The sequence below is a fragment of the Stegostoma tigrinum genome, chromosome 1, assembly GCF_030684315.1.
Source record: "Stegostoma tigrinum isolate sSteTig4 chromosome 1, sSteTig4.hap1, whole genome shotgun sequence".
Taxonomy (NCBI): Eukaryota; Metazoa; Chordata; class Chondrichthyes; order Orectolobiformes; family Stegostomatidae; genus Stegostoma; species Stegostoma tigrinum.
Window position 1 is genome coordinate 164199142 of NC_081354.1, and position 27901 is coordinate 164227042.

Below are 27901 nucleotides of genomic sequence, written 5' to 3' on the forward strand. Positions count from 1 at the left end.
CACTGTTGTCAGATAGGAAATGAAGTTCCTTTCGTTGTTGGATCTTGTTGTTTGAAATAGCAACAATGACCAGATAATCTTTTTTAGTGATGTTGGTGCAAGGATAAACTCACACACAAGAAGGAACCCAATGCTTTTCAAAATAATGTTGCAGGTTTTTATTTTAAAACAGCAAGGTACTGCAGGAGAACAAACATTTCATTGGTGTTTTATTCTATGGTGTACATCATTCAGTGTAGAGTGTTATAAATGAGTTGAAAATAGAAAAACAAAATATTCCGTCCTACAGTCAATACATTCTCCAATGTTTTCAAGAGAGATAACACTGATGTGTCCCTTATCAGTTCACTAGGTGACTGCCAGTACCAGCAGCAGTGTTGACGCATGGGTGGGGAAGGGCGTATTTAATTAAGAGGGTGTAAGCTGGCATCCTCATCACCTCTTGCTTCCATTTAATTAACTCCAGGATGGAAAGTCTTGTGGACAAGGGCAAATAAATCTCACTTAAGGTTTTTATCCTACTCAAACTGGTATTCAAGCAGTGGTGGGCAGGGGAAAGCCGGAAAGCAGAACTAGCCAATGGCAAGACCCATATCGCCAAGATTAAACTCCACCTATTGTCTGTCTTTCCTTCACAGATGGTATGGGCGACCTTATTATCAAACAACTGCCCAAATCAATCAATGTTTCGGAGGGAGATACTGTCACACTGACATGTTTATGGACCGTTAACCAGAGTGAGAGTGTTAGAGTGGACTGGTTACTGGATGGTAATACAATTTTTACGAAACCTGCCAAGGCTGAATATAAATATGATAGAAGGAAGTTTGTTATCGAAGAAAACAACTCAACACTGACCATTTCTAATACTGTTGGAAACGACTCAGGATTTTACCACTGTAAAGTGATTGTGGAGATACCAGCACCAATCCGTCAAGCTGTTGGAGAAGGGACATTGCTAGGAGTCTTTGGTAAGTTTATAGACTTATAACAACTTCAGGTCGATTCAGATATCATATGTAACTTATATGTAAGCATAATGAGAGGGGTGGTCTACCTGTACATCTCCCATCCAAGTAAGTTTTGACTGCCATTCCAAGTTCCAATGGAAAGCTGGAAACATGCTGCTCTAGATACACTACTTAAACAAGCACTTCTAGAGTCATTGAGTCATAGAGATATACAGCACGGGAACAGCCCTTCCGTCCGCTTTGCCCTTGCCAACCAGATATCCAATAATAATCTAGTCCCATTTGCCAGCATTTAGCCCATATCCCTCCAAACTCTTTCAATTCGTCTACCCATCCAGGTGCCTTTTAAAGGTTATAACTATACCAGCCTCCAGTACTTCCTCTGGCAACTCATTCCGTACACGCAATACCCTCTGTGTGGAAAAATTTTCCCTTTTATATCTTTCCCCTCTTACCTTGAACCAATACCCTCTAAGTTTGGACTCCACCACCCCAGGGAAAAGACCTGAACTAGTTACCCTATCCATGCACCTCATGATTTTATAAACCTCTATAAGGTCACCCCTCAGCCTCTGACATTACAGGGAAAATAGTTCCAGCCCATTCAGCCTCTTCTTATAGCTCAAACCTTCCAACCCTGGCAACGTTCTCGTAAATCTTTTCTGAAACCCTTTCAAGTTTCACAACATCCTTTTTATAAGAGGGAGACCAGAATTGCAAACAAGACTCCAAAAGTGGCCTAACCAATGTTCTGTACTGCTGCAACATGATCGCCTAACTCTTATACTCAATGCACTGACCAAAACATACCAAACGCCTTCTTCACTATCCTACCTTCCTGCAACTCCACTTTCAAGGAAATATGAACCTGCACGCCAAGGTCTCTTTGTTCAGCAACACTCCTCAGGATCCTATCATTAATTGCATTGCTCCTGCCCTGATTTGCCTTTCCAAAATCCAGCATCTCACATTTATCTAAATTAAACTCCATCCGCCACTCCTCGGCCCAATGGCCCATCTGATCAAAATCCCATTATACTCTGAGGTAATAGAATGTGAGGCTGGATGAACACAGCAGGCCCAGCAGCATCTCAGGAGCACAAAAGCTGACGTTTCGGGCCTAGACACTTCATCAGAGAGGGGGATGGGGTGAGGGTTCTGGAATAAATAGGGAGAGAGGGGGAGGTGGACCGAAGATGAAGAGAAAAGAAGATAGGTGGAGAGGAGAGTATAGGTGGGGAGGTAGGGAGGGGATAGTTCAGTCCAGGGAAGACGGACAGGTCAAGGAGGTGGGATGAGGTTAGTAGGTAGGAGATGGAGGTGCGGCTTGGGGTGGGAGGAAGGGATGGGTGAGAGGAAGAACAGGTTAGGGAAGCAGAGACAGGTTGGACTGGTTTTGGGATGCAGTGGGTGGAGGGGAAGAGCTGGGCTGGTTGTGTGGTGCAGTGGGGGGAGGGGACGAACTGGGCTGGTTTTGGGATGCAGTGGGGGAAGGGGAGATTTTGAAGCTGGTGAAGTCCACATTGATACCATTGGGCTGCAGGGTTCCCAAGCGGAATATGAGTTGCTGTTCCTGCAACCTTCGGGTGGCATCATTGTGGCACTGCAGGAGGCCCATGATGGACATGTCATCTAAAGAATGGGAGGGGGAGTGGAAATGGTTTGCGACTGGGAAGTGCAGTTGTTTATTGCAAACCGAGCGGAGGTGTTCTGCAAAGCGGTCCCCAAGCTTCCGCTTGGTTTCCCCAATGTCGAGGATGCCACACCGGGTACAATGGATGCAGTATACCACATTGGCAGATGTGCAGGTGAACCTCTGCTTAATATGGAAAGTCATCTTGGGGCCTGGGATAGGGGTGAGGGAGGATGTGCGGGGGCAAGTGTAGCATTTCCTGCGGTTGCAGGGGAAGGTGCCGGGTGTGGCGGGGTGGGAGGGCAGTGTGGAGCGAACAAGGGAGTCACGGAGAGAGTGGTCTCCCCGGAAAGCAGACAAGGGTGGGGATGGAAAAAATCAAGGGTGGTGGGGTCGGATTGTAGATGGCGGAAGTGTCGGAGGATGATGCGTTGTATCCGGAGGTTGGTGGAGTGGTGTGTGAGAATGAGGGGGATCCTCTTTGGGCGGTTGTGGCGGGGGCGGGGTGTGAGGAATGTGTTGCGGGAAATGCGGGAGACGCGGTCAAGGGCGTTCTCGACCACTGTGGGGGGAAAGTTGCGGTCCTTGAAGAACTTGGACATCTGGGATGTGCGGTAGTAGAATGCCTCATCGTGGGAGCAGATGTGGTGGAGGCGGAGGAATTGGGAATAGGGGATAGAATTTATGCAGGAGGGTGGGTGGGAGGAGGTGTATTCTAGGTAGCTGTGGGAGTCAGTGGGCTTGAAATGGACATCAGTTACAAGCTGGTTGCCTGAGATGGAGACTGAGAGATCCAGGAAGGTGAGGGATGTGCTGGAGTTGGCCCAGATGAACTGAAGGTTGGGGTGGAAGGTGTTGGTGAAGTGGATGAACTGTTCGAGCTCCTCTGGGGAGCAAGAGGCGGCGCCAATACAGTCATCAATGTAACAGAGGAAGAGGAAGAGGGACTGTTCCACGTAACCTACAAAGAGGCACGCATAGCTGGGGCCCATGCAGGTGCCCATGGCCACCCCTTTTGTCTGTAGGAAGTGGGAGGAATCGAAAGAGAAGTTGTTGAGGGTGAGGACGAGTTCGGCTAGGTGGATGAGGGTGTCAGTGGAGGGGGACTGGTTGGGCCTGCGGGACAGAAAGAAGCGGAGCGCCTTGAGGCCATCTGCATGCAGAATACAGGTGTATAGGGACTGGACGTTCATGGTGAAAATGAGGTAACCTTCTTTGCTGTCCACTACACCTCCAATTTTAGTGTCATCTGCAAACTTAGTAAACATATCTACCATTTTCACAACAAAATCTTTTATATAAATGACAAAAAGCAGTGGATCCAGCACCAATCCTTTGGCACATCACTGGTCACAGGCCTCCGGTCTGAGAAGTAGCCTATGTCTTCCACATTCGATCCAGTTTTGTTTTTGTCTAGTTAGTTCTCCCTCATTTCTGTGATCTAAAGTTGCTAATCAATCTACCATGAGGCAACTTGTCAAACACATTACTGAAGTCCAAATAGATCACATCCACCACTCTGCCCTCATCAATCCTCTTCATTATTTCTTCAAAAAACTCAATCAAATTAGTGGGACATGATTTCCCACGCATAAAGCCACGCTGGCAATCCCTAATCAATCCATACCTTTCCAAATACATGGAAATATTGTCGCTCAGGATTCCCTCCAACAATTTGCCCATCACTGATGTCAGGTTCACTGGTCTATAGTCCCAAGGCATTTCCTTACCATTCTTAAACTGTGGCAGCCTGTTATTGATGATACAAATATCTCAGCAAGGGCCCCAGCAATCATTTCCCTAGCTTCTCATAGAGTTCTAGGGTACACCTGTTCAGGTCCCAGGAATTTACCCATTTTTATGTGCTTTAAGACATTCAGCACCTCCTCCTCTCCAATATTAATATTTTTAAAGATGTTGTTATTTATTTCCCCACATTCTATTTCTTCCATATCCTTCTCCACAGTAGACACTGGTGCAAAATACTTGTTTAGTATCTTCTCCCACCTCCTGCGGTTCCACAAATAAGCAGCCCTGCTGATTTTTATAGGGCCTATTCTCTCCCTAGTTACCCTTTTGGCCTTAATGTATTTGTAGAATCCCTTTGGATTCCCCGTAACCCTATTTGCCAGAGTTATTTCATGTCCTCTTTTTGCCCTCCCGATTTCCCTCTTATGTATTATCCTCCTGCCTTTAACTCTTTCAGGGAGTCACTCATCCCTGCTGTCAGTACTTGACATATGCTTCCATCTTTTTCTTGACCAAAACCTCAATTTTTCTAGTCATCTGGCATTCCCTGCACCTACCAGCCTTGTCTTTCACCTAACAGGAACATACTGTCTCTGGACTGTCGTTATCTTATTTTTGAACACTTTGCATTTTCTGGCACCCCTTTACCTGTGAACATCTGCCCCCAATCAAGTTCTTGAAAGTACTTGCCTAATACTGTCAAAAATAGCCTTCCTCCAAATTTAAAAATTTAACTTTTAGATTCTCTCTATTGTTTTCCATCACTGTTTTAAAACTAATAGAATTATAGTCAGTGGCCCCAAAGTGCACCCCCCACTGACAACTCAGTCACCTGATCTGCCTTATTTATCAAGAGTAGGTCAGGTTTTGCAATTTCTCTATTAGGTACATCCACATACTGAATCAGAAAGTTTTCTTGTGCACACATAATAAATCCCTTGCCATCCAAGTCCTTAACACTATCACAATCCCAATCTATGGTTGGAAAATTAAAATCCTCTACCATAACCACCTATTATTCTCACAGATAACTGTATTCTTGACACAAGTTTGCTTCTCAATTTCCTGCTGACTACTGGGGGGATCTTCCCTGAGAATATCTGTTCCCAATTCACACTCTGCAGTTCTTACCTAATAGCATTGTAATTCCTCCTCCCCCAATTAAATGCTTTTCCATTCGATCTGCTCCTATCCCTGTCCATGACTATAGTAAAAGTTAGGGAGTTGTGATCACTAGCACCAAAATGCTCTCCCACCAAAAGATCTGATACCTGGCCTGGTTCATTGACAAGGACCAAATCCAATATGGCCTCCCCTCTAGTCAGCCCATCCACATATTGAGTCAGAATCCTTCCTGGACACACCTGACAAAAATTGCTCCATTCAAACTATTTGCATTTCGGAGTTTCCAGTCAATATTAGGGAAGTTGAAGCCACCCATGACAACAACACTATTACTTCTTCACCTTTCCAAAATCTGCTTCCCAATCTGTTCCTCAATGTCTCTGTTGCTATTGGAGGGGTCTATAGAAAACTCCCAATAAAGTGACTGTTCCTTTCCTGCTTCTGATTTCCACCCATACTGACTCAGTAGACAAACCCTCCTCGATGACCTCCCTTTCTGCAGCTGTGATACCATCTTTTACCTTCCTCCCTACTTTTTTCCAAACACCTAAACCCCGGAACATCAAACAAACATTCCTGCCCGTAAATTATCCAAGTCTCCGTAATGGCCATAACATTGTAGCTCCAAATACTGATCCATGATCTAAGTTCATCACCCTTATTCCTGATGCTTCTTGTGTTAAAATTTCCTGGGTAACTATACAGGAGAGTGAGTTGGAACCCTATGAAGTCTATGACTCTAGTGCACAGTTGGAGAATTTTTCAAAGAGTTCTGGTGAAGAGTAATTATCCATCAGAAGTGAAAACTTCTCGGGTAATTCCCATGTAGTCATAGGAGGGTCCTCCAAGTGGTTCTGAAGTGTATCTTCTGAGATATATCTGATTTCTGAAGATCTGGACAACTATCTTCCTGAATATCTCTGTGTCATAATTTGCTTTTTAATGTTCTTGTGAACACCTTAAGGAATTTCTTTATGAGAAAGGTGTTACATAGATACAAGCATTGTTGTTTTCCGAGACAAAAGGCCACTGCCATCTTATCAAAAGGAACCAGTGCAGTTTAATAAACATTAATATTGTTGGTGAAGCTCATAATCCCAAGAATGAGTAAAGTAACCCTAACAGTATGTGTATCGTTTTTAATGTAGCATCACAGGTTAAGAACTATCTGATTATTTGGCTTCTGGCATCAATCAGCCCCACAATACTGATGGTGATTGTAGTTGCATACTGCTGCTTCAGAAGGATCAAAAACAGAAGACAGAATGGTGAGGATTGCAAAATTCACACTCTATTCTTTGCCAGAAGAAGACATATTAAAAATGTATTTACATTATTTTATTATTTCTTTTAGAAAATATACCTAATTTAAGAAAGAGGTAAGTATGAATCAATTACTGTACATTTTATTTCTGATAAGATCATTGTTGAAATTAAAACAAATAAAAAGTGATGCAAAAGTAATTAGTGCAGCTACTTGTCAAACTAGAACCTAACCTCTAGCTGAGGGGAACCAGTTCAAAGTTTATTTCCTTACTTACTTACCTTGACAGGCTTCGTTTCAGGTCATTCCCAGTTAAAATGATGTCCAGAACAGTAGAATGTTTACTGCAGCCAATATTTTATCTATCTTTGTACTATTCACATTCAGTTGATGATCCAGACATTAACACTTGTGAATAGAGCCTCAGCATTGGGCTCGTCATGAAATAGATCAGATTGGTTACTTTTGTAGCAAAACTGCATTCATAACTTTAAAAAGTGGCTTCATGGCAAGGCATAAATATGGGACATATAGACTTTCATTTGAAGCTACATTTTTTACCCATTCCCTGTGACAACTACAAGGATTTTGCCCGTCGATATCCCTTTAGGCGCGAAAGCTGTGGGAATCCAGAGTCAGGATAGACGACATTCACTTGCTGTAAGCTTTTTTGATTCATTTTAAAGGTGAGCATAGATGGACAAATAAAAAAGAATAAAGTAAAGTTTTAAAGAATAGAAAGTAAATAGTGAGTATAAATTATAAGCCATACAAAAATGGACATTATGCACTTCTTTAAATATATAAAAAGGAAAAGAGAAGCAAAGGTGAACATCAGCCTGTTAGAGAATGAAGCTTGAGGAATGATAACAGGGAACCAGGTAATGGCAGAAGAGCTGAATGATTAAAAAGGTAAAGTCAGCGTTGGTCCACCATACTATGACTTTATGACAATTTGTTCTTAGAGGCAGATAACTGGTGGTGGTTTAACCTGAAAGTCATCACATCTCAGCCAAAGGGAAAAGTTGAAAAGAAGAGTCCGATGTGGTAATCTCAATCAATGCAGTAGTTTAACCCACATTGTCGGCATTATGTTGCTTTGAAAACCAGCCATCCAGCCAACTGAGCTAAATGACCCCTAATTACTTTGCATCAGTCTTCACAGTAGAAGACATTAATACCATTCCAAAAATACTAACTAATCAAGGCACTAAAGAGGGCGTAAGAGGGGGAAAGAACAAACATAATTACTGCTAATAGAGAAAAAATACTATGGAATTTAATGGGCTAATGTCCTGCAAGTCACCAGGATCTGATGGGTTGCATTCTAGAAAGAATATTAAAGGAAGCAGTTACAAATACAGTGCATTACCTAATAGTATTGTTCTAAAAATGCTTAAATTCTGGAAAAGCCCCAGAGGATTAGAAAATTGTAACACTTTTGTTCCAAAAGTGAAGAGAGGGTATAGGCTAATTAGCTTAACATTTATCATTAGGGAAATCTATTGCGAAGAATGTGAAGTAGATCATTTATAAATAAGTAATAAAGTCAAACAGAATCAGCATGAAGGATAAATCGTGCCTGACAAAGTTATTGGAATTCTTTGAGGAAGTAACAATCAAGATGGATTAAGGGAAACAAGTAGATGTAATATATTTGGATTTCTAAAAGTGTTTGATAACATACGACACATGAGGTTATCTCATAGGATGAGAGCCCCTGGTTTTTGGATAATATATTAGCATGCAAATAGGATTGGCTAACGAATAGCAGAAATAGAGCTTTGACAAAGAGGATATATTCAGTAAAACAACTTGTAACTGCCACAGGGATTAATGCAGATACCACAATAATAGTCTATCAGGTGGGAAGACACATGGTGAAGATTGCACAAATAGTCTGCAGAATATTATAAACAGGTTAAGCGAGCAGGCAAAAAGTTGGATATGAAATATAATGTGCGGAATATGAGGTTGTGTACTTTGTCAGGAAGAATAGAGGAACTGAGTATTATTTAAATGGAGAAAGGCTGCAAAAGCCTGCAGCACCTTGTGCATGAATCACGGAAGAACTAGCTTTCAAGTTCAATGGATAATTGGAAAAGCAAATGGATTGATATAAAAATAGAGATATCTTGCTAAAACCATTCGAAGCAATAGTCAGGCCACACCTAGAACACTGGTTCCTGATCTAAGATATACTGGCATTTAAAGAAGTCCAGAGAAAGTTCACTAAGTTGATCCTGGACGTGAAGGAATTTTCTTATGATAAGGGTTGGGTAGTTTGGACTTGTATTCATTGGAGCTTAGAAGAATGAGAGGAGACCTTATTTAAACACAAAAGATAATGAAAGGGGTTAACAAGGTATATTCAAATAGATGCTTCCCCTTCTGTGAGAATCTAGGACCAGAGAGAATAATCTCAGAGTCTGGGCTCAACCATTTTAGACAGAGATAAGGATTTTTTTTCCTCAGATGATAGTGAATCTATGGAATCCTTTACTGCAAAGGACTGTCAAGTCTTGACCATTCAGTATATTCAAGGCCAAGATAGATAGATTTTTAATCAGTAAGGAACTCAAGAGTTATGGATAAAAGGCAGGCAAGTGAAAGTAAGGATTATTAGATCACCTATGATGTTATTAAATTGCCAAGTAGATACAATGGGCTCAATGGCCTACTTCAGTTACTATGTGGTATGACCTTATCCGTGAATTTTATGAATTTAAAATAGACAATAGGTGCAGGCATAGGCCATTCGGCCCTTCAAGCCAGCACCACCATGCATTATGATCATGGTTGATCACCCACAATCAGTATCCTGTTCCTGTCTTATCCCCGTAACCCTTGATTCCAATCCCCATAACCCTTGATTCAAGCTCTTCTTCAGGAGGATTTCTGCCATGACAGTCGTTTTGCTGATGTTGAAGTGTTGGTGAGCTAACATACCCTAAGACATTGCCTTCAATGAACGCTAAAGATGGTTGGGCCTAGGACACCTGGTTGGGTCTAGGTCAATTAATTACAAGATGAGTGAAGGTAGGTCATAACTCCATCCCACAGGCATCAGGTTTATACAAGTCAACCTAGCTGGAATGCCTGCATTCTTTTATTACTCCAGTTGGGCATTAAGCATAATACATTGAGCATTAAGTAGAATAAAACTAGTGGTTTCCCATTGAAAACATATAGCTTTTGACCCCTCAACTCCAGCCATTCTAATGCCATGAAGGCAATGTCTTAGGGTATGTTAGCTCACCAACACAACACTATGTACAAGGTACAAGTCAGGAGTGTGATAGAATACTCCCCACTTGCCTGGGACAACACTCAAGAAAATCAACATCATCCTGGGCAAAGTAGCCTTCTTTGTTGGGTGAATCCACTACCTTCAACATTCACTCCTTCCACCACTGATGCACAGTGCCAGCAGTGGGTTCCACTTACAAGATACACTTTAACAATTCACTAAGGCTCATTCAACAGCACATTCAAACCAGTAGCCACTACCACTTAGAACCACTAGGGCAACAGATACATGGAAACACGACTATCTGTAAGTTCTCCAAACCACACATAATCTTGACTTGGAAAATGTTGTCATTCCTTCACTGGCTCTGGATTGAAATCGTAAAATTCCGTTTCTAACAGCTCTCTGTATCAATCTGCCATGGACTGTTCAAAAAGTCAGCTCTCTACCAACTTCGCATGAGCAATTAGGAATAGGTAATAACTGCTGGTCTTGCCAGTAATGCACATATCCCATCAAAGAACATTAAAATTCAATATCAAGATATTGAACTAACAGCTTTCATCAACTGATTCCAGTCCTTTGCTTTAATGCTAGGGATCAGACTCTTAGGGATTTAAAGACAATGGCAATCAGTTCTTTCCATCATACTAAAGGAAAGTCAATGTCTACAAAGAACTAGTTAGGTATGTGCCCAAAGATGTTCAATTAATTCTAAAAATAGCACATCTAAAGAAGCAGGAGTCCAGAGCAATTATTGGATGACAACATTCAGGATGTTCAAAAAAGCTTTAGAATTTGTTTTTTATTTCTCTCATATGATATCATTGGAACTGCACCAAAAATAGCAATGTAGTTGAGCTAACAAAGTGTGGAGCTGGATAAACACTGAAGTGTCTCAGCCTGAAACGTCAGCTTTTGTGCTCCTAAGATGCTGCTTGGCCTGCTGTGTTCATCCAGCTCTACACCTTGTTGTCTCAGATTCTCCAGCATCTGCAGTTCCTATTATCTCTGAATTTAGTTGAGCTGACAACTTTTTAACACATAATTAATAAACTTTAATTTAATAGACTTTTTAAATAAAGAATGGAAAGGAAGAATATTATTAAGTTGGAGAGAGGGCAGAAAAGATTCACCAGGATGTCAGGACTGGAGGGTTTGAGTTATAAGGAGAGCCTGGATATGCTGAAGCTTTTTTTCACTGGAGCATGGGAAGTTGAGGGGTCACATTGCAGAGGTTTATAAAATCATGAAGAGCATTGATAAGGTGGATAGCAAAGGGCTTTTCCCTAGGGTGGGGGAGTTCAAAACTAGAGGGCATATTTTTAAGGTGAGAGGAGAAAGATTTAAAAGGGACATGAGGGGCAACATTTTTACACAGAGTATGGTTCACACATGCAACAAACTGCCAGAGGAAGTGGTAGATACAGGTACAGTTACAACATTTAAAAGATGTTTGGACAGATACATGAATACGAAAGGCTTAGAGGGATTTACGCCCAAATGCAGGCAAGTGGCACAACAAGGTGTAGAGCTGGATGAGCACAGCAGGCCAAGCAGCATCTTAGGAGCAGGAAAGCTGACGTTTCGGGCCTAGAACCTTCATAAGATGCTGCTTGGCCTGCTGTGTTCATCCAGCTTTACACCTTGTTGTCTCAGATTCTCCAGCATCTGCAGTTCCTACTATATCTGCAGGCAAGTGGAACTCATTTAGTTTGGTAAACTTGGCCAACATGGATGAGTTGGACTGAAGGGTCTGTTCCCATGCCGCATGACCCTGTGAAGAAGGGTATGAAGGATAAATAACTTCCTCCCTTCTTGTATTTTAACATGTCACTTTTGTGGTCATGAATAATAGCTTTATTTGCAGGGAACACACTGCCCATTTGTGAGCTAGAATTGTATCTCGGTTGCCTTTTAACTTTTTAGTGTTTTAGGCCACCAGGACATTTTATAGAGCTAGCCATAATACAAGGGAAAATATCACAACCAAAGGTAGTAAGGCAATAACACAATTTGTGTAGATCTAGGTTTTGTGTGATCACTGAAAACAAGTGATAGCGTCTATCTTTCATGAGTTTAAAGATGCTAAGCCAGCTGGTGGTTTATTTACCATTTTAAACTAACATACAACAACAGGAACAGTGTTTATGCATCTGTTTATCTCATATTGTGCATTAGACAGCATACATACATCACTGGACACTTTAAATATGAATTGAAATTTGATGACATTCAACAGTTTCGTCCAGGACAGATGTGAAGTAATTCATCACCCATAACAATGAGTGCAAAGTGGAACTGTTTGGAAAATTAACCCTAGGCCACCAGGCCTTTATCTTTTTTTTGGTTTCTTACATTTTACTTGAGGTCATGACAATGCTAATACCCTTGTTTATCTCCATCAATCCCATTGCATTCAAGTTTCTTTCTACCACATCTTTCCATCCAGTCTCAGACCTCTCTCTTCTCCTTCTTCCAGGTAGTCTCAACTCCATTCCTGCTCTCACCACATTTTACTTCTCTGCAACAATGGCAGCATTTCAATCTTTTTTTCAGCTATTCTTCACACTAGTCTGGCACCACCACCAGTTCTCAGAATATCTCTTTTTCCCCTCACCTTCACTCTGTTGTGCATAACAATTACTATGCTGCGCATTTTACCCACAATTTCCAGATTCTTTTTAATGACTTTGTCTGCTGCCAGCACCTTTTCCTTCATTTCATCACTTAGTAACATTCCAGCACCATTTCTGTCCATGATAGTAATTTCTGATGTCCATAACTAATTTATTTTGCTCTGTTGTACATCAAAAGGAATAACTCCCTTCCCATTACTAACCCTTGCCTTTGACCCGGGGTGAGGACCATCAATGATACATGTAGACTGTCAGCACCAGCGACTGAACTATAGGCCACCCGACTGTCATCACTGGTAAAACATGCTGGAACTACAAAACTGCAAAATTCGTAACAAAAATAGAAAAATTTTGGAAATATTTTACAGGGCTGGAAACTTCTGTGGAGAGAAAAGCACAGCATTATTGCTTCAAGTCTGTGGCCATCGTTAGATCATTCATCATTTTGTAATGTTAAAGGACTGTGAACATAACCTGGACCAGAACCTAGCCTGTCTGGCTTGTCATGGCCACATTTTATATCATAAAATTGGAGTGCTGACATAAAGCTATCTTTCTAAGATTCATTTGAACCAAGCAGACATAGGCATAATTCCAGGAAACCCTTGCATATACTGGGTACAAAGTGAAAGAAGCAACAACTGTGATAAATGTACAGGTGCTATTATACCTCCATTTAGAAATAGCACTGTATACAGCAATGTGTTGGTAGATCAACCCTTCATCCCTGGAACCAGATTAAAATCAAGCCAAAGTTAAAGTTTGTTTGCCCTCATGTTACATATTGTTTTTTTCTTTAATTCATTCAAAAGATGTTAGCATTTTTGGCACAGCTCTCATTTTAGATGCAATGAGAAAGTGATGATTGCCTTTTTAGCCATTTGCTATAACTAATTTATACAACTAAATAAAGTAAGGACAGTTAAGATTCAAGTTCCATACAGAACTTGAATTCCTCAAAATCCCTGTTTAATGACGAGCTTTGTGAATGCTTGTTTTTTTAAATATATTGACGTTTTATTCACAAATGCATTGAATTGGATTCAAGTTCTCAAAATGCCAGGCTGAGATTTAGACATAAATTCTTCTCAATGTTTGTCTGGGCCTTTGAATTCCTAGCCCAGTAATAGAATGAATACACACATAATTTTTTGATTAATCCAATTCTAGTTTTATCCAAATTAGTAGCACAAAACTTGATCATATTTGCTATTCCCAGTCAAAAATACCACAGCAGTTTGTGAAGAACACAAAATTTTACCCAAATGAAGTAAAATTTTTGCTTTATTCTTCTCTGGTTTACCCAATAATTCAAACTTCAGGGACAGAGGGCAGTTTGACCAATCTTCACATGCCCAAGCCCATTTGGCACAATCTTCAGATACGCCTGCATCTAGGGATCAAGTACACCTGTCTGAAACAGGTGTACAAGACTTGTTATTCAAATATGTTTCATTCACTTTGCACGGATTGTCAAACATGTTATGCGTTCTGAGAAACCCAGATCAAAGACTTTCTAAAGCACCACTAACGGAGTGTGTTTGAGGCATTAATGCTTCTTGCGGTATTTCATTTGAATGTAAACATTACAATAACTTATCAATTGACACAGCCTATTGTTTATTAATACTAGTATCATTTGATATTTCCTATGGGGCCAGTTCTGTGACTGAAAGCTATTCTATATTAAAGAAAGAAGCTCTTAATCAGAATATAGAGGAAAGGTGAATAATTCTTTGCTATATACCAAAAGATAGATGTCACTCAGCATGGCTGATTTTGCAATTAATGCTCTGACCAAGTTGCCAGCAGTCTGTATGAATTCACTATTTTTTCTTAATTGTGACAAAGGTAATCTTCCCCTCTTATCCTTCTCTATGCTTGACATGGTACAGCACAGCATTTTCCTCCATATCTCTCCACTATTAGGTAGTAAGTTGGAAATGCTCTCAACTGGCATAGCCAGAGATTACTTTGAAATGGCTTCTCTTCTGCCCTCCCACTATAATCTCTGGTATCCCCCTAATTCCTCCAGCATTTAGGTTCTGCCTCTAGTTGCCTAGATCCTAAGCATTGGATATGTTTCCTTACAACTCTCTCTACCCCACTTCCATACTTTCAGACACTGCTTAAAAACCTTCCTTATCTGACCTAATATTTCTTTATATGACTTAGCATTATACTTTTTAAATAAAGTCCCTACTTTGAATTTTTCATTATGTTAAAGGCACTATGTTATTGTAAGATGTTGTCATCTGTTTCTACTTTTAGCAGTTCATGTTGATTTTACTATAATTGCATAGCAATAATACTCCTCTGACACTCATTTGTCATTTGTGGGCCCAGACGTTGAATGCTGGCAGAAAGCAATGCCGCTGATCCAGTCTTCCCTGATGCATTCTTTTTGAAATGGGTCAATAGGGGGCAATGAGGAGTAGCTAAACTTGCTGTTCTCCAACGCTCTACCTGAGAGGCTGATGGCAAATCACATGAAATGCATAACTGGGACCTCTTTGTTCAATGTCAGCCTTGCAGCATCTTCCAGTGGACAGAAAAATGAAGTTGAGGCCTAGGTGAGGTCAGCCATGGTCATACGTGATGGAGCAGGCTCGAAGGACTGAATTACCTACACCTGCTCCTAGTTCTTATGTTTTTACCAACTCACCCACCTATGCAGATTAAAGTGAATCCTGGGGAGAATAAGTTTGATTTTTTTGATAAGGGCTCTTGAATTTGCTGTGTTGGCCACAAATTCCATAAAAGTTAAGAACACTGTGGTCCTTATTCTCCAATAGGAAATTTACACTGGAATTTGCTGAAGAAATAATTAGAATACAATGGCAATGACTAGCCAAAAATTAATTTAGATGATTGATTTCGCAGCCTCACAGCACCAGGGGCCCGGGTTCGATTCCAGCCTCGGGCAACTGTCTGTGTGGAGTTTGCACGTTCTCCCCGTGTCTGCGTGGGTTTCCACCGGGTGCTCTAGTTTCCTCCCATAGTCCAAAGATGTGCAGTTTAGGTGGATTGGCCATGCTAAATTGCCCGTAGTGTTCGGGGTGAGTGGATTATAGGGGAATGGGTCTGGGTGGGATGTTTCAAGGGGTGGTATGGGCTTGTTGGGCCGAAGGGCCTATTTTTACACTGTAGGGAATCTAATCTGGAATCTAATCTAAATTGTGTTTGCTTATTTATTTAAAATTGGCACTATGTTATTGAAAAACTGCTGGTGTGTTGCAGTTCACTCAAGGAGTCTGGGCTGCTGTAGCAAAATACACTTATACCTGTTGTGGATAGTGATGGCAAAAGCATAGAAAAACATAAACATGAAGAAATATTAAATATTTACTAGAATAATAACAGTTTTCCTGTAGCTGTCAAGTTTTAGAAGCCTATAGCTGGGGGCTGAGCATTTTAGGAAGAGTGCTAGGAATTTTAAGATGAGTGCTGAATTTGGCTTCAAAAAAGCAACGCATGAAACAGTCATACCCAATCGACAATGTCGCTGTGCTTCAAGTGATGCCCAACTTCCTATGACAACAGTATTTTAATAATCTGAGAAATGTAATTCGAATGGAGAGTGGGGGCAGGAGTAGCAGTGCTAGAGAGAAGAAGTTGCAATTTCTCGTAATTAACTGCAAAATTGTTTCAGTGAGGGAAACAATAAAGCAGCAAATCTGGAGTCCTGCAAGAAGTTCAGGGCAGCAGGACGTATTAGCCTTGGAGAGAATGCGGTATAGATTTAATTGATCAGAAGGCACATGACACCAGGTTATAGTTCAACGGGTTTATTTGAAAACACAAACCTATGGAACCTTATTCATTCTTCAGGTGTTAATGTGAGAGATAATATCAGATACAGAATTTATAAGTAAAAGATCAAAGCATCTCACCACTGATGAGGATTTACTAAACAATCTAAGATGTTTGCTAACACAGCACATTGTGGAGCTGGAGGACTACAGCAGGTCAGGCAACATCAGAGGAGTAGGAAAGTTGACGTTTCGGGTCGGGATCGACCTGAAACATCAACTTTCCTGCTCCTCTGATGCTACCTGACTTGCTGTGTTCCTCCAGCTCCACACTGTGCTATCTCTGACTCCAGCATCGGCAGTTCTTACTATCTCTAAGATGCTGTTAAATCTTTAATCATTTGAAAGGTTTTACTTGATTAATATGTATATGTAAATCCCCGAATTCCGTTCGAGTCATTGTAATGTGAGAACTAAAGGTTTATCAGTGTAAAGAAGAGGTGACATTTTAGGTCAGACAATGCATGTTAAGTGTGAGACCTTGTTTAGAATTTGTTTGTGTTTTGGTTCGGAGTCAGACTGGTTTTATTTCTAAAGTAGGAATTTATAAAACACCACAATGACTGACTGTGTACAAATTTCAAGAGGGAAAACGTAGTCTTACAAAGCAAAGAGATATGAGAACATTTGAGGTCAGCTAATTGGATAACAATATCCAGAATGAATCAGGATGAGACCGAGGGTAAAATAATAAAAAAAAACAGAAAATGGGGTCAAAGGGGGGAAATTGGTAAAAATGAAAAAAAAAAGGTTCTTTACTTGAATTTTTGGAACAAAATAAATTTATTAATGGCACAAGTACAGGTTTCTGCATATGATCTTATAACAATTACTGAGACCTTATTACAAACAGATCAGATCTGGAGCTAAATATTCAGGGAGTATGTGACTTTTCAAAAGGATAGGCAGAAGGAATAGATGATTGGGTAGCTTTGTTATTATTGCATGGAATAAGTACAAAGATAGCTTTGTTATTACTGGGTAGATTATGTACAATAGCAAGAAATGAGCTTGGATTAGCAGATATAGTATCTATGTGGTAGAGTAAGAAATAACATGGGGAAGGTAACACTTGTGCGAGTGGTTCATAGGTGGGAAGACAAGTAACGAGGATGATGCAAAGAGTGTGCAGAAGGATGTACGTTCGAGTTTAGAAGAATGAGGAGAGATCTCTAAGAAACCTCTAAAATTCTACCAGGACTGGATAGGTAGTACACAGGAAGGATGTTCCCAATGGTGGGTGAGTCCAGAACCAGGGGTCCCAGTTTAATGATATCGAATAGGCCATTTATGACTCAGGTGAGGGGGATTTCCTTAAACCAGACAGTAACGAGCCTGTGCAATTCTCTGTCACAGAAAGCGGTTCAGGCCAAGGCATTGAATGTTTCCAAGAATGAGTTAGCAATAGTCCTTAGGGATAAAGAGATCTTAGGGTATATGGAGAAAACGGGAACAGGGTACTCAATTGGATCAGAATAATCATATCAGTCAGCATGGATGAGTCGGACCGAAGGTCCGTTTCTGTGCAATATAACTCTATGGCTTGGGGACCGCTTTGCAGAACACCTCCGCTCAGTTCGCAATAAACAACTGCACCTCCCAGTCGCAAACCATTTCCACTCCCCCCCCCCCCATTCTTTAGATGACATGTCCATCATGGGCCTCCTGCAGTGCCACAATGATGCCAACCGAAGGTTGCAGGAACAGCAACTCATATTCCGCCTGGGAACCCTGCAGCCCAATGGTATCAATGTGGACTTCACCAGCTTCAAGATCTCCCCTTCCCCCACCGCATCCCAAAACCAACCCAGTTCGTCCCCTCCCCCCACTGCACCACACAACCAGCCCAGCTCTTCCCCCCCACCCACTGCATCCCAAAACCAGTCCAACCCGTCTCTGCCTCCCAACCTGTTCTTCCTCTCACCCATCCCTTCCTCCCACCCCAAGCCGCACCTCCATCTCCTACCTACTAACCTCATCCCACCTCCTTGACCTGTCCGTCTTCCCTGGACTGACCTATCCCCTCCCTACCTCCCCACCTATACTCTCCTCTCCACCTATCTTCTTTTCTCTCTATCTTCGGTCCACCTCCCCCTCTCTCCCTATTTATTCCAGAACCATCACCCCATCCCCCTCTCTGATGAAGGGTCTAGGCCCGAAACGTCAGCTTTTGTGCTCCTGAGATGCTGCTGGGCCTGCTGTGTTCATCCAGCCTCACATTTCATTATCTTGGATTTTCCAGCATCTGCAGTTCCCATTATCACTAACTCTATGACTCCATGGCTTTATAAGTTCAGCAGGTAATAGAGGAGGCAAATGGAATGTTGGTCTGTATTTCAAGGAAATGTTGCATAAAAAAAGGAAACCCTGCTAAAACTGTACAAGGCTATAGTTAGACTACACATGAAATACTGTGAACAGTTTTGTTCCCTCATCAAAATAAAGGTATGTAGATATTTGAGGCAATGCAGGTTGATCCCTGTATGGAGGGACTGCCTTGTGAGATGGAGTTGAGTGAGTTGGGCCTGTAGTCATTGAGGTTTAGCGGAATAAGGTGATATTATTTAAACATACAGGATTCTTAGGAGGCTTTATAGGTAGATGCGGAAAAGTTAGTCCCTCTTGTGGAAGAGTCCAGAGGGCATAATTGAAAAATAAGAGTTGGTCGATTAAGACAAATGAGAATAAATTCCTTGTCTCAGATGGTAGCACAAGGCTGGGTTGCTAAGTATATTCAAGATTGAGATAGACAGATCTTTAATTAGTGGGGAAATCAAGGGTTATGGGGCAAATGCAGGAGAGTGGAATTGAGGATTATCAGACCAAGCATGAGATCGTTAAGTGGCAGAGCAGCCTGATGGCTGAATAGCCTACATCTGCTCTTCTGTCTTATGGTCTTATAGATAAATTGGGAGAAATATTTCTGCTGGTTTGGGAGACTAGGATTAAGACCTTAGTGTAAAAGTCAGAGCCTGATCTTTTGCAAGTCATCGAATCCGTAGAATACCTGCTGTGTGAAAGTAGCTTGCACATCCCCAGGCCCTATGGTCAATTTAGCATTACCAATCCACCTAACCCACAGATCTTTGGACTGTGGAAGGAAACTAGAGCACCTGAAGGAAATCCATGCAGGCACAGGGAGAATATACAAACTCCACACAGTCAGTCACTCGAGGGTAAAATTGATCCTGGGTCCCTGGTGCAGTGAGGCAGCAGTGCTAACCATGGCACCAAAGTACCGTGAAATTAGGAATGATAAAAATGTGGTAGAAGTTTGGTCTGCAATTCTGAAAACGGCTGAATTAATTGTTATTATTATATATATATATATATATATATATATATATATACAAAAGCATTCACCAGAAGTATTAAAGGTGATGGAACAAAGGTAAATATGTGCAGGTCAACCATAATTTAGTTAATAGCATTACAGTCCCAAAGGCTAACTTGAGCAATGTTATGGGGCACATAACATTGCAATTTCTTGGCAAATGACGTCAGTATAGTGATGAATTAATGTTGCAGGATCCTATGTATGATTTAAATGTCCCATTTAAAGCTTTTTTTTATTCTTCAATGAGGTAAGTAACAGCTGAAGTTACTACTGTCATAATTAGCTGGGGCATTAAGCCATATATCAGATCCTGCAATATTCAGTCAATGTTATAGTGGTACAAATTTCCTAGAAATTTCAGATCATTGAGTCCATAAAATTGCTCAATTTTGGAATGTAGTTGATTTACTTTGCAGCGATAAAGTAAAATCTTGAGGATTTTCTCTTAGCAAATTGAAAGGATTAAATTGCATTTATGACAGAGCAGATTTAGGAAAGAACGGGCTACATGCTGCTTTCTGATTTGAGACAATACAATGCAGCACAGGAATAGACCCTTTGGCCTGCCAAGACTGTGCTGATTCCTGTTCCTTATTTAGACCTGCTACTTACTGCCACTCTGTGATTTCTGTCCCTCTGTTTGCTTCATGTTCATGTCTATCAAGATATGCCTTAAACATTTTTTAACATCTCTGCTTCCACCACCTCCAGTGGCAGTTCATTCCAGGCACCCAGCACCCTTTGTGTGAAAGATTTTGCCTTCACTTCTCCACTAAACTTTCCCCCTCTTACCTTGAACCTGTGTCCTCCTGTAGTTGGACCTTTCCATCCTTGGAGAAAGCCTTTGACTATCCACCCTATCTATGCCTCTCATAATTTTGTAGACCTCTATCAGGTTTCCCCTCAGCCCCCGTCTTTCCTGTGAAAACAATCCACCTTTATCCACCTTTCCTCATAAATAAAGTCCTCCAGAATAGGCAACATCCTGGTAAACCTTCTCTGTACCCTCTCCAAATTATCTACATCCTTAAGGTAGTGTGGCGACCAGAACTGCATGCAATATTACAAATATTACCTCCCCACCTACACTCTCTCCACCTATCTTCTTTACTCTCCATCTTCGGTCCGCCTCCCCCTCTCTCCCTATTTATTCCAGTTCCCTCCCCCCATCCCCCTCTCTGATGAAGGGTCTAGGCCCGAAACGTCAGCTGTTGTGCTCCTGAGATGCTGCTTGGTCTGCTGTGTTCGTCCAGCCTCACATTTTATTATCTTGGAATCTCCAGCATCTGCAGTTCCCATTATCTGCAATATTACAAATGTGGCTGAACTAAAGTTTTGCACAGCTATAACATAGTTTGCCAACTTTTATATTCAACGCCCCAGCCAATGAAGACAAATGTGCTGTCTGCCTTTTTGACCACCTTATCCACCTGTGTTGCCACTTTCAGGGATCTGTGCACCTCTATGTCCAGATCCCCCTGCATGGTAATGCTTTTAACGATTCTGCCATTTATTGTACAATTCAAATCTGAATTTGACCTTCCAAAATGCATCACCTCACATTTGTCTGGATTTAACTCCATCTGCTATTTGGCTGCCCAAATCTGCAATCTATCTATGTTCTGCTGTATCCTTTGACAATCCTCTACACTATCTGCAACTCAATCAATTTGGTGTCATCAGCAAACTTACTAATCAGACCACAAACATTTTTGTCCAGATCATTTATAAAAATGACAAACAACAAAGGTCCCAGCGCTGATCCATGTGAAACACCACTAGATATCGGTCTCCATTCTAAAGCTACCCTCTGTCTTCAATGACCAAGTCAGTTTTGCATCCATCTTGCCAGCTCACCCCGGATCCCAGACTCTATGTTCTGTACCAGCCTGCCATGAGGTACCTTATCAAACACCTTACTAAAGTTCATGCAGACAACAACATCCATTGCCAATCCCTCATCAATCATTCTTGTCACCTCCTCAAAAGACTCGATCAAGTTAGTGAGACATGACCTTCCCTGCACAAACCCATGCTGCCTATCACTAACAAGTCCACTCACTTCCAAATATGAATAAATCCTGTTGCTCAGTATCTTCTCCAGCAACTTTCTCACTTTTGAGATCAGCCTCAATGGTTACAACAGCCTCAAACTTCTCTGTTTTCCATCTTAAACAAAGGAACAACATTGACCATTCTCCAGTCCTCTGGAAACTCACCTGAGGCCAAAAAGGATGCAAAGATATCTATTAAGACCTCAGCTATTTCCTCCTTACCTTCCACAGTATCCTAGGATAGATTGCATCTGGACCTGGGGCTTGTCTACTTCAATGGATTTCAAATGACCCAACACCTCCTCGAAATCCCCTTTGCCCCTCTCTGTGGCAAATACTGATGTAAAGTGCTCATTAAGGATCTCACTCATTTCCTCTGGTTCCAAACATAACTTACCTCCTTTATCCTTGAGTAGGCCTACTCTTTCCATAGCTACCCTCTTGTTCTTAAAATATGTCCAAATTGCCTTGGGATTCTCTGTATCCCTGTTGGCCAAGGACATTTCATAGCCCATTTAGCCCTCATAGGTCCCCATTTGAGCTCCTTCCTACTTTCTCGATATTCTTCAAGATTGTTGCTGTAATATATTCGAAAAGCAGCAGATGTGAATAGCAGACAAATTCAGTGTCAACAAATAGCTGATTGAATATTTTTGTATCTGTTTTAAATGGTATTGATGAATCCATGTACTTAACCTGAATTATAAAATGTCTTTTGCAGCACTGCATTATACGTAAATACCACGGAACTAAGCTGTTCTCGTCAAAATATAGAGGCTAAATCAGGTAAGAATGTCATGTGTTTGCTCAAACCATATAGCTCGAGCCTTCCACAGAGCTTTGGCATCATTTCAAAGTGTAGCATTTCTAGCAGCAAGATTCATATGATGAGAGAGTGCAGTGCAAGCTATTATAAGGCGATTCGGGTACCTGATTAATCTGTGAAATATTGTGAAGGTGTAATGACCTCCAAGTCAGAAAAATGTAATGCATGTCCTTGCTCACATACCTTTGTATTGAAATGCCAAATTGTCGCATTTATCTTTAAATTCGATAAAATTGTTATTTAATAAGTACACAATCAAATGATATACATATATATGCATCAGAGACAATGGGAACTGCAGATGCTGGAAACTCCAAGATAACAAGTGTGGAGCTGGATGAACACAGCAGGCCAAGCAGCATCTCAGGAGCACAAAAGCTGCTGTTTCAGGCCTAGACCCTTTTCTGATGAAGGGTCTGGGCCCGAAACGTCAGCTTTTGTGCTCCTAAGATGCTGCTTGGCCTGCTGTGTTCATCCAGCTCCACACTTTGTTACTACATATATATGCATTGTCATTTTTGACCACACGTGGCTATATTTCATGCTATTTTTTGAAACTGACAATTTTCTGTGGGAGCGAAAGGTGATCCTTCAATTCCCTTGACCCAGGCAATCATATGGTACAATTCCTCTAAGTCTTTTAGTATTAATTATAGTCCCAATATGTATGTATTATTTCTTGTTGTACAGTGGTAATCAACAGTTGATTGTGATGTCTATAAAAGATTATATTAATTTTGCTCCCTTTCCTCACCCTCTGTATTGGCTAGAAACTTTAAAAAAAAGATTGTAGTAGCTTAAGATGGCGGATGAACTTGAAAATTATTTTCTCATTGATAGCCTGTATATTAGCATTATTGATCTACATTTGTTAGAAATAACATCATATTATTCTTGCATTTTTGATTTCTAGTTAACATCTACAAAAATGTTTCAAATGTACAGCAGACAAAACATCGATCAACAAACAAGCTCATAGAAGAGAAATTCTCAAATGAATTATATCAGAATATAAAGACTCAATAATATATGCAGATGTAAATAACCATAATTTACAGATGTGATTCAGTGATGAGTGTGATGTATTTTCTAATCTGATTATATCGTGGCTAGATGGCACAAAAGCACAGACACGCGTGGCACTTCTGGCCCACACCACATGGCACTGGCCCGAGCATAGTGGCATCTTCCCCAACCCGAGAAAACAAACTTTACACCAACCCAGGAACAGTGGCCCAGCCCCCAACCCTGGAGCAGTGGGCCCCTGAGAGCTACTGGTAATATTCTCGCTTGGGCTGATAAGTGGCAAGTGACATCTGTGGCACAGAAGTACCAGCCATGACTATCTCTATCAAGAATGAATCTGCACTTGCTGTTGACACTCAACAGCGTAACCATCACAAAGCTCCTATCTTTCAGCATCCTAGGGCTTGCAAACAGTCAGAACCTAAATGCAACAGTCATATAAATACCACTGCTACAGGAACAAGTCAGAGGCTGAGAGTTCTGTAGTAAATAACTTACCTACAGACTTTCCATGAAATGTTCTCTATTTGATTCGATGAAAGCAGCTCTTACGCTGAAGAAACTCAATACCCAGGATGGAACTGCCCATCTGATGGTCACCCCATCCACCAGCTTGAACATTCAATCCTTCCAGAACCAGTGTGTCATATCCACAGAATGTTCCATGTACAAGATGCACCATGGGAACTTAACAACATTTGTTTGACAGCTTCACCCAAGCCTACAACCTTTTTTGTCTAGAAAACCGAAAGGCAGCAGGTACCAGGGAAGGCAGCAGGCACTGTTTTCGGTGGGTGATAGCTCTCTTCTCAACAGTACTGTGGGAATAATTTCACCACATGGACTGAAGCAGTTCAAGACCTTAAGCCATGGAACACCAAGGATAGGAAATGCTGCTCTTCCCAGTAATGGTCAAAATCCACGAACATATCAAAAAAAACGGCACTCAACTTAAACAGACAAAGCTAAGAAATCCTGATATCTTGTTAAGTGTGTCATTCAGGAGAGACAAGCGTAGGTTCACTAGAAGAGGGAAAACAGATTGCTGCTGATGGTGAGCATTGTTTCGGTATTTAAGCAGCTGGAAAATTAGTAGCAGGTTTTATATTCATACACAAAACATAAATGAAATGTTCTTTGTTTTGGTCAAAAAAATCAAAACCATGCTGACAAAATGCTTAAGTTTTTTGTGGCTTGCTAATGTTTTTAATTATTTGAAAGGCAAAATGCAGATATTACATCTCTATATTAGAATCTCAGATATTTAATGGTAGATATTTCTTAATTGCATTCAGCGTTTTCTTTTTAATAAAACCTTTAACTGACGAGAATCATACTGAAGATGAGCATCGTGCAAGTACAAATTATTACTGGGCCTTGGGAACAACTATCTGCTGCACATGTACCTCGTTCTAGGTAGTTCTGGGAGCGTGAAATCTACCCACAGGTTATGCATTTCCCTCTATTATTTCCTGGTTTTCCTGTGATATTGAATTTGGATATAGATTTGGATTGTCATAGTCACATTCTATTTGCTTCCCCTGTTACCAGATGAACTTGGATGCTGGCTTTTTGTAGTTCATGAATGAGGACTCTCAAGTCCCTTATCAATACTTCATGTAGAAACAGTGCCCAATCCCAGAAAGAATGGACACAAGATAAAGAACAAAGAAAATTACAGCACAGGAACAGGCCCTTCAGCCCTCCAAGCCTGTGCCAATCCAGATCCTCTTCTAACCTGTTGCTTATTTTCCAAGGATCTGTATCCCTCTGCTCCCTGCCCACTCATGCATCTGTCTAGATACATCTTAAATGACACTATCATGCCCACCTCTACCACCTCCACTGGCAACGCGTTCCAGGCACCCACCACACTCTGTGTAAAGAATTTTCCACGCATATCTCCCTTAAACATTTACCCTGTCACCTTGAAATCATGACCCCTAGTAATTGAGTTCCCCACTCTGGGAAAAAGCTTCTTGCTATCCACTCTGTCTATACCCCTCATGATTTTGTAGACCTCAATCAGGACCCCCCTTAACTTCCATCTTTCTAATGTAAATAATCCTAATCTACTCAACCCCTTCTCATAGCGAGGACCAGGCAACATCCTGGTGAACCTCTTCTGCAGAATCTCCAGAATATTCACATCCTTTTGGTAATGTGGCGACCAGAACTGTACACAGTATTCCAAATGGGGCTGAACCAAAGTTTTATACAACCATAACATAACCTGCCAACTCTTGTATTCAATACCCAGTCCGATGAAGGAAAGCATGCCGTATGCCTTCCTGACCATTCTATTGACCTGCGTTGCCACCTTCAAGGTACAATGGACCTGAACACCCAGCTCTCTCTGCATCAAATTTCTGCAGGGCTTTTCCATTTACCGTACAGTTGGCTCTTGAATTGGATCGTCCAAAATGCATCACCTCACATTCGCATGGATTGAACTCCATCTGCCATTTCTCTGCCCAACTCTCCAATCTATCTATATTCTGCTGCATTCTCCAACAGTCCCTTTCACTATGTGCTAGTCTACCAATCTCAGTGTCATCTGCAAACTTGCTAATCCGACCATCTATATCTTCCTCCAGAACATTTATGTACATCACAAATAACAGTGGTCCCTGTGGAACACCACTGGTCACAATTCTCCATTCTGAGAAACTGCCTTGCACTGCAACTGCACCAGCCAGTTCTCTATCCATCTAGCTAGCACACCCTGGACCCCATGCATCTTCACTTTCTCCATCAGCCTACCATGGGCAAACTTATCAAATGCCTTACTGAAGTCCATGTATATGGCATCTACAACCCTTCCCTCATCTATCAACTTTGTCACTTCCTCAAAGAATTCTATCAAGTTGTTAAGACGTGGCCTTTCCTGTACAAAACCATGCTGCCTATCAAGGATAAGCACATTTTCTTCCAAATGTAAATAGATCGTATCCCTCAGTATCTTCTCCAGCAGCTTCCCCACCATTGGCATCAGGCTCACCAGTCTATAATTACCTGGATTATCCTTGATACCCTTCTTAAACAAGGAGACAACATTAGCAATTCTCCAGTTCTCTGGGACCTCACCTGTGCTCAAGGATGCTGCAAAGATATCTGTTAAGGCCCCAGCTATTTCCTCTCTCATTTCCCTCAGCAACCTGGGATAGATCCCATCTAGACCTGGGGACTTGTCCACCCTAATGCCTTTTATAATACTCAACACTTCCCCCCTCCTTATGCCGGCTTGACCTAGAGTAATCAAATATCTATCCCTAACCTCAATATCCGTCATGTCCCTCTCCTCAGTGAATCCCGATGCAAAGTACTCATTGAGAGTCTCACTCCTTTTCTCTGATTCCTCGCATAACTTTCCTACTTTGTCCTTGAATGAGCCAACATTTTCTCTAGTTACCCTTTTGCTCCTTATGTACGAATAAAAGGCTTTGGGATTTTCCTTAACTCTGTTTGCCAAAGATGATTCATGACCCCTTTTAGCCCTCTTAATTCCTCATTCAGATTGGTCCTACTTTCCCCATATTCTTCCAAAGCTTCATCTGTTTTCAGTCACCTATACCTTATGTATGCTTCCTTTTTCCTCTTTGTTAGTCTCACAATTTCACCTGTCATCTATAGATCCCTAATCTTGCACTTTCTATCCTTCATTTTCACATGGACATGTCTGTCCTGTACTCTAATCAACCTCTCTTTAACTGCCTCCCACATATCAAATGTGGATTTACCCTCAAAAAGCTGTTCCCAATCCACATTCCCCAGTTCCTGCTGAATTTTGCTATAGTTGGCCTTCCCCCAGTTCAGCACTCTTCCTTTAGAACCACTCTCGTCTTTGTCCATCAGCATTCTAAAACAAACGGAATTGTGATCACTATTCCCAAAGTACTCACCTACTGAAACTTCAAACACCTGGCCGGGCTCATTCCCCAACATCAGGTCCAGAATGGCCCCGTTCCAAGTTGGACTATTTACATACTGCTCTAGAAAACCCTCCTGGATGCTCCTTACAAATTCTGCTCCACCTAAACCCCTAACACTAAGTGAATCCTAGTTAATGTTGGGAAAATTAAAATCTCCCATCACCACCACCTTATTGCTCCTGCATTTTTCATAATCTGTCTACATATTTGTGCTGCTATCTCATGCTTGCTGTGGGAGGCCTGTAGTATAGCTCCAACATTGTTACAGCACCCTTCCTATTTC

The 27901-nt window shown here is 41.4% G+C and overlaps 1 protein-coding gene across 1 annotated transcript in view; it reads left to right on the forward strand.

The window, feature by feature from the left end:
• The window catches only part of LOC125458658 (uncharacterized), a 36732-nt gene extending 11938 nt beyond the window's left edge, over positions 1–24794 (forward strand). Inside the window, exons 2-6 of the mRNA XM_048544090.2 lie at positions 639–971; positions 6627–6746; positions 6833–6857; positions 22556–22620; positions 23574–24794. Coding sequence (XP_048400047.2) covers positions 639–971; positions 6627–6746; positions 6833–6857; positions 22556–22620; positions 23574–23686 — 656 coding nt within the window. The 3' untranslated portion in view covers positions 23687–24794. The remainder of the gene's footprint in view (positions 1–638; positions 972–6626; positions 6747–6832; positions 6858–22555; positions 22621–23573) is intronic.
• The last annotated feature ends 3107 nt before the right edge of the window (positions 24795–27901 follow it).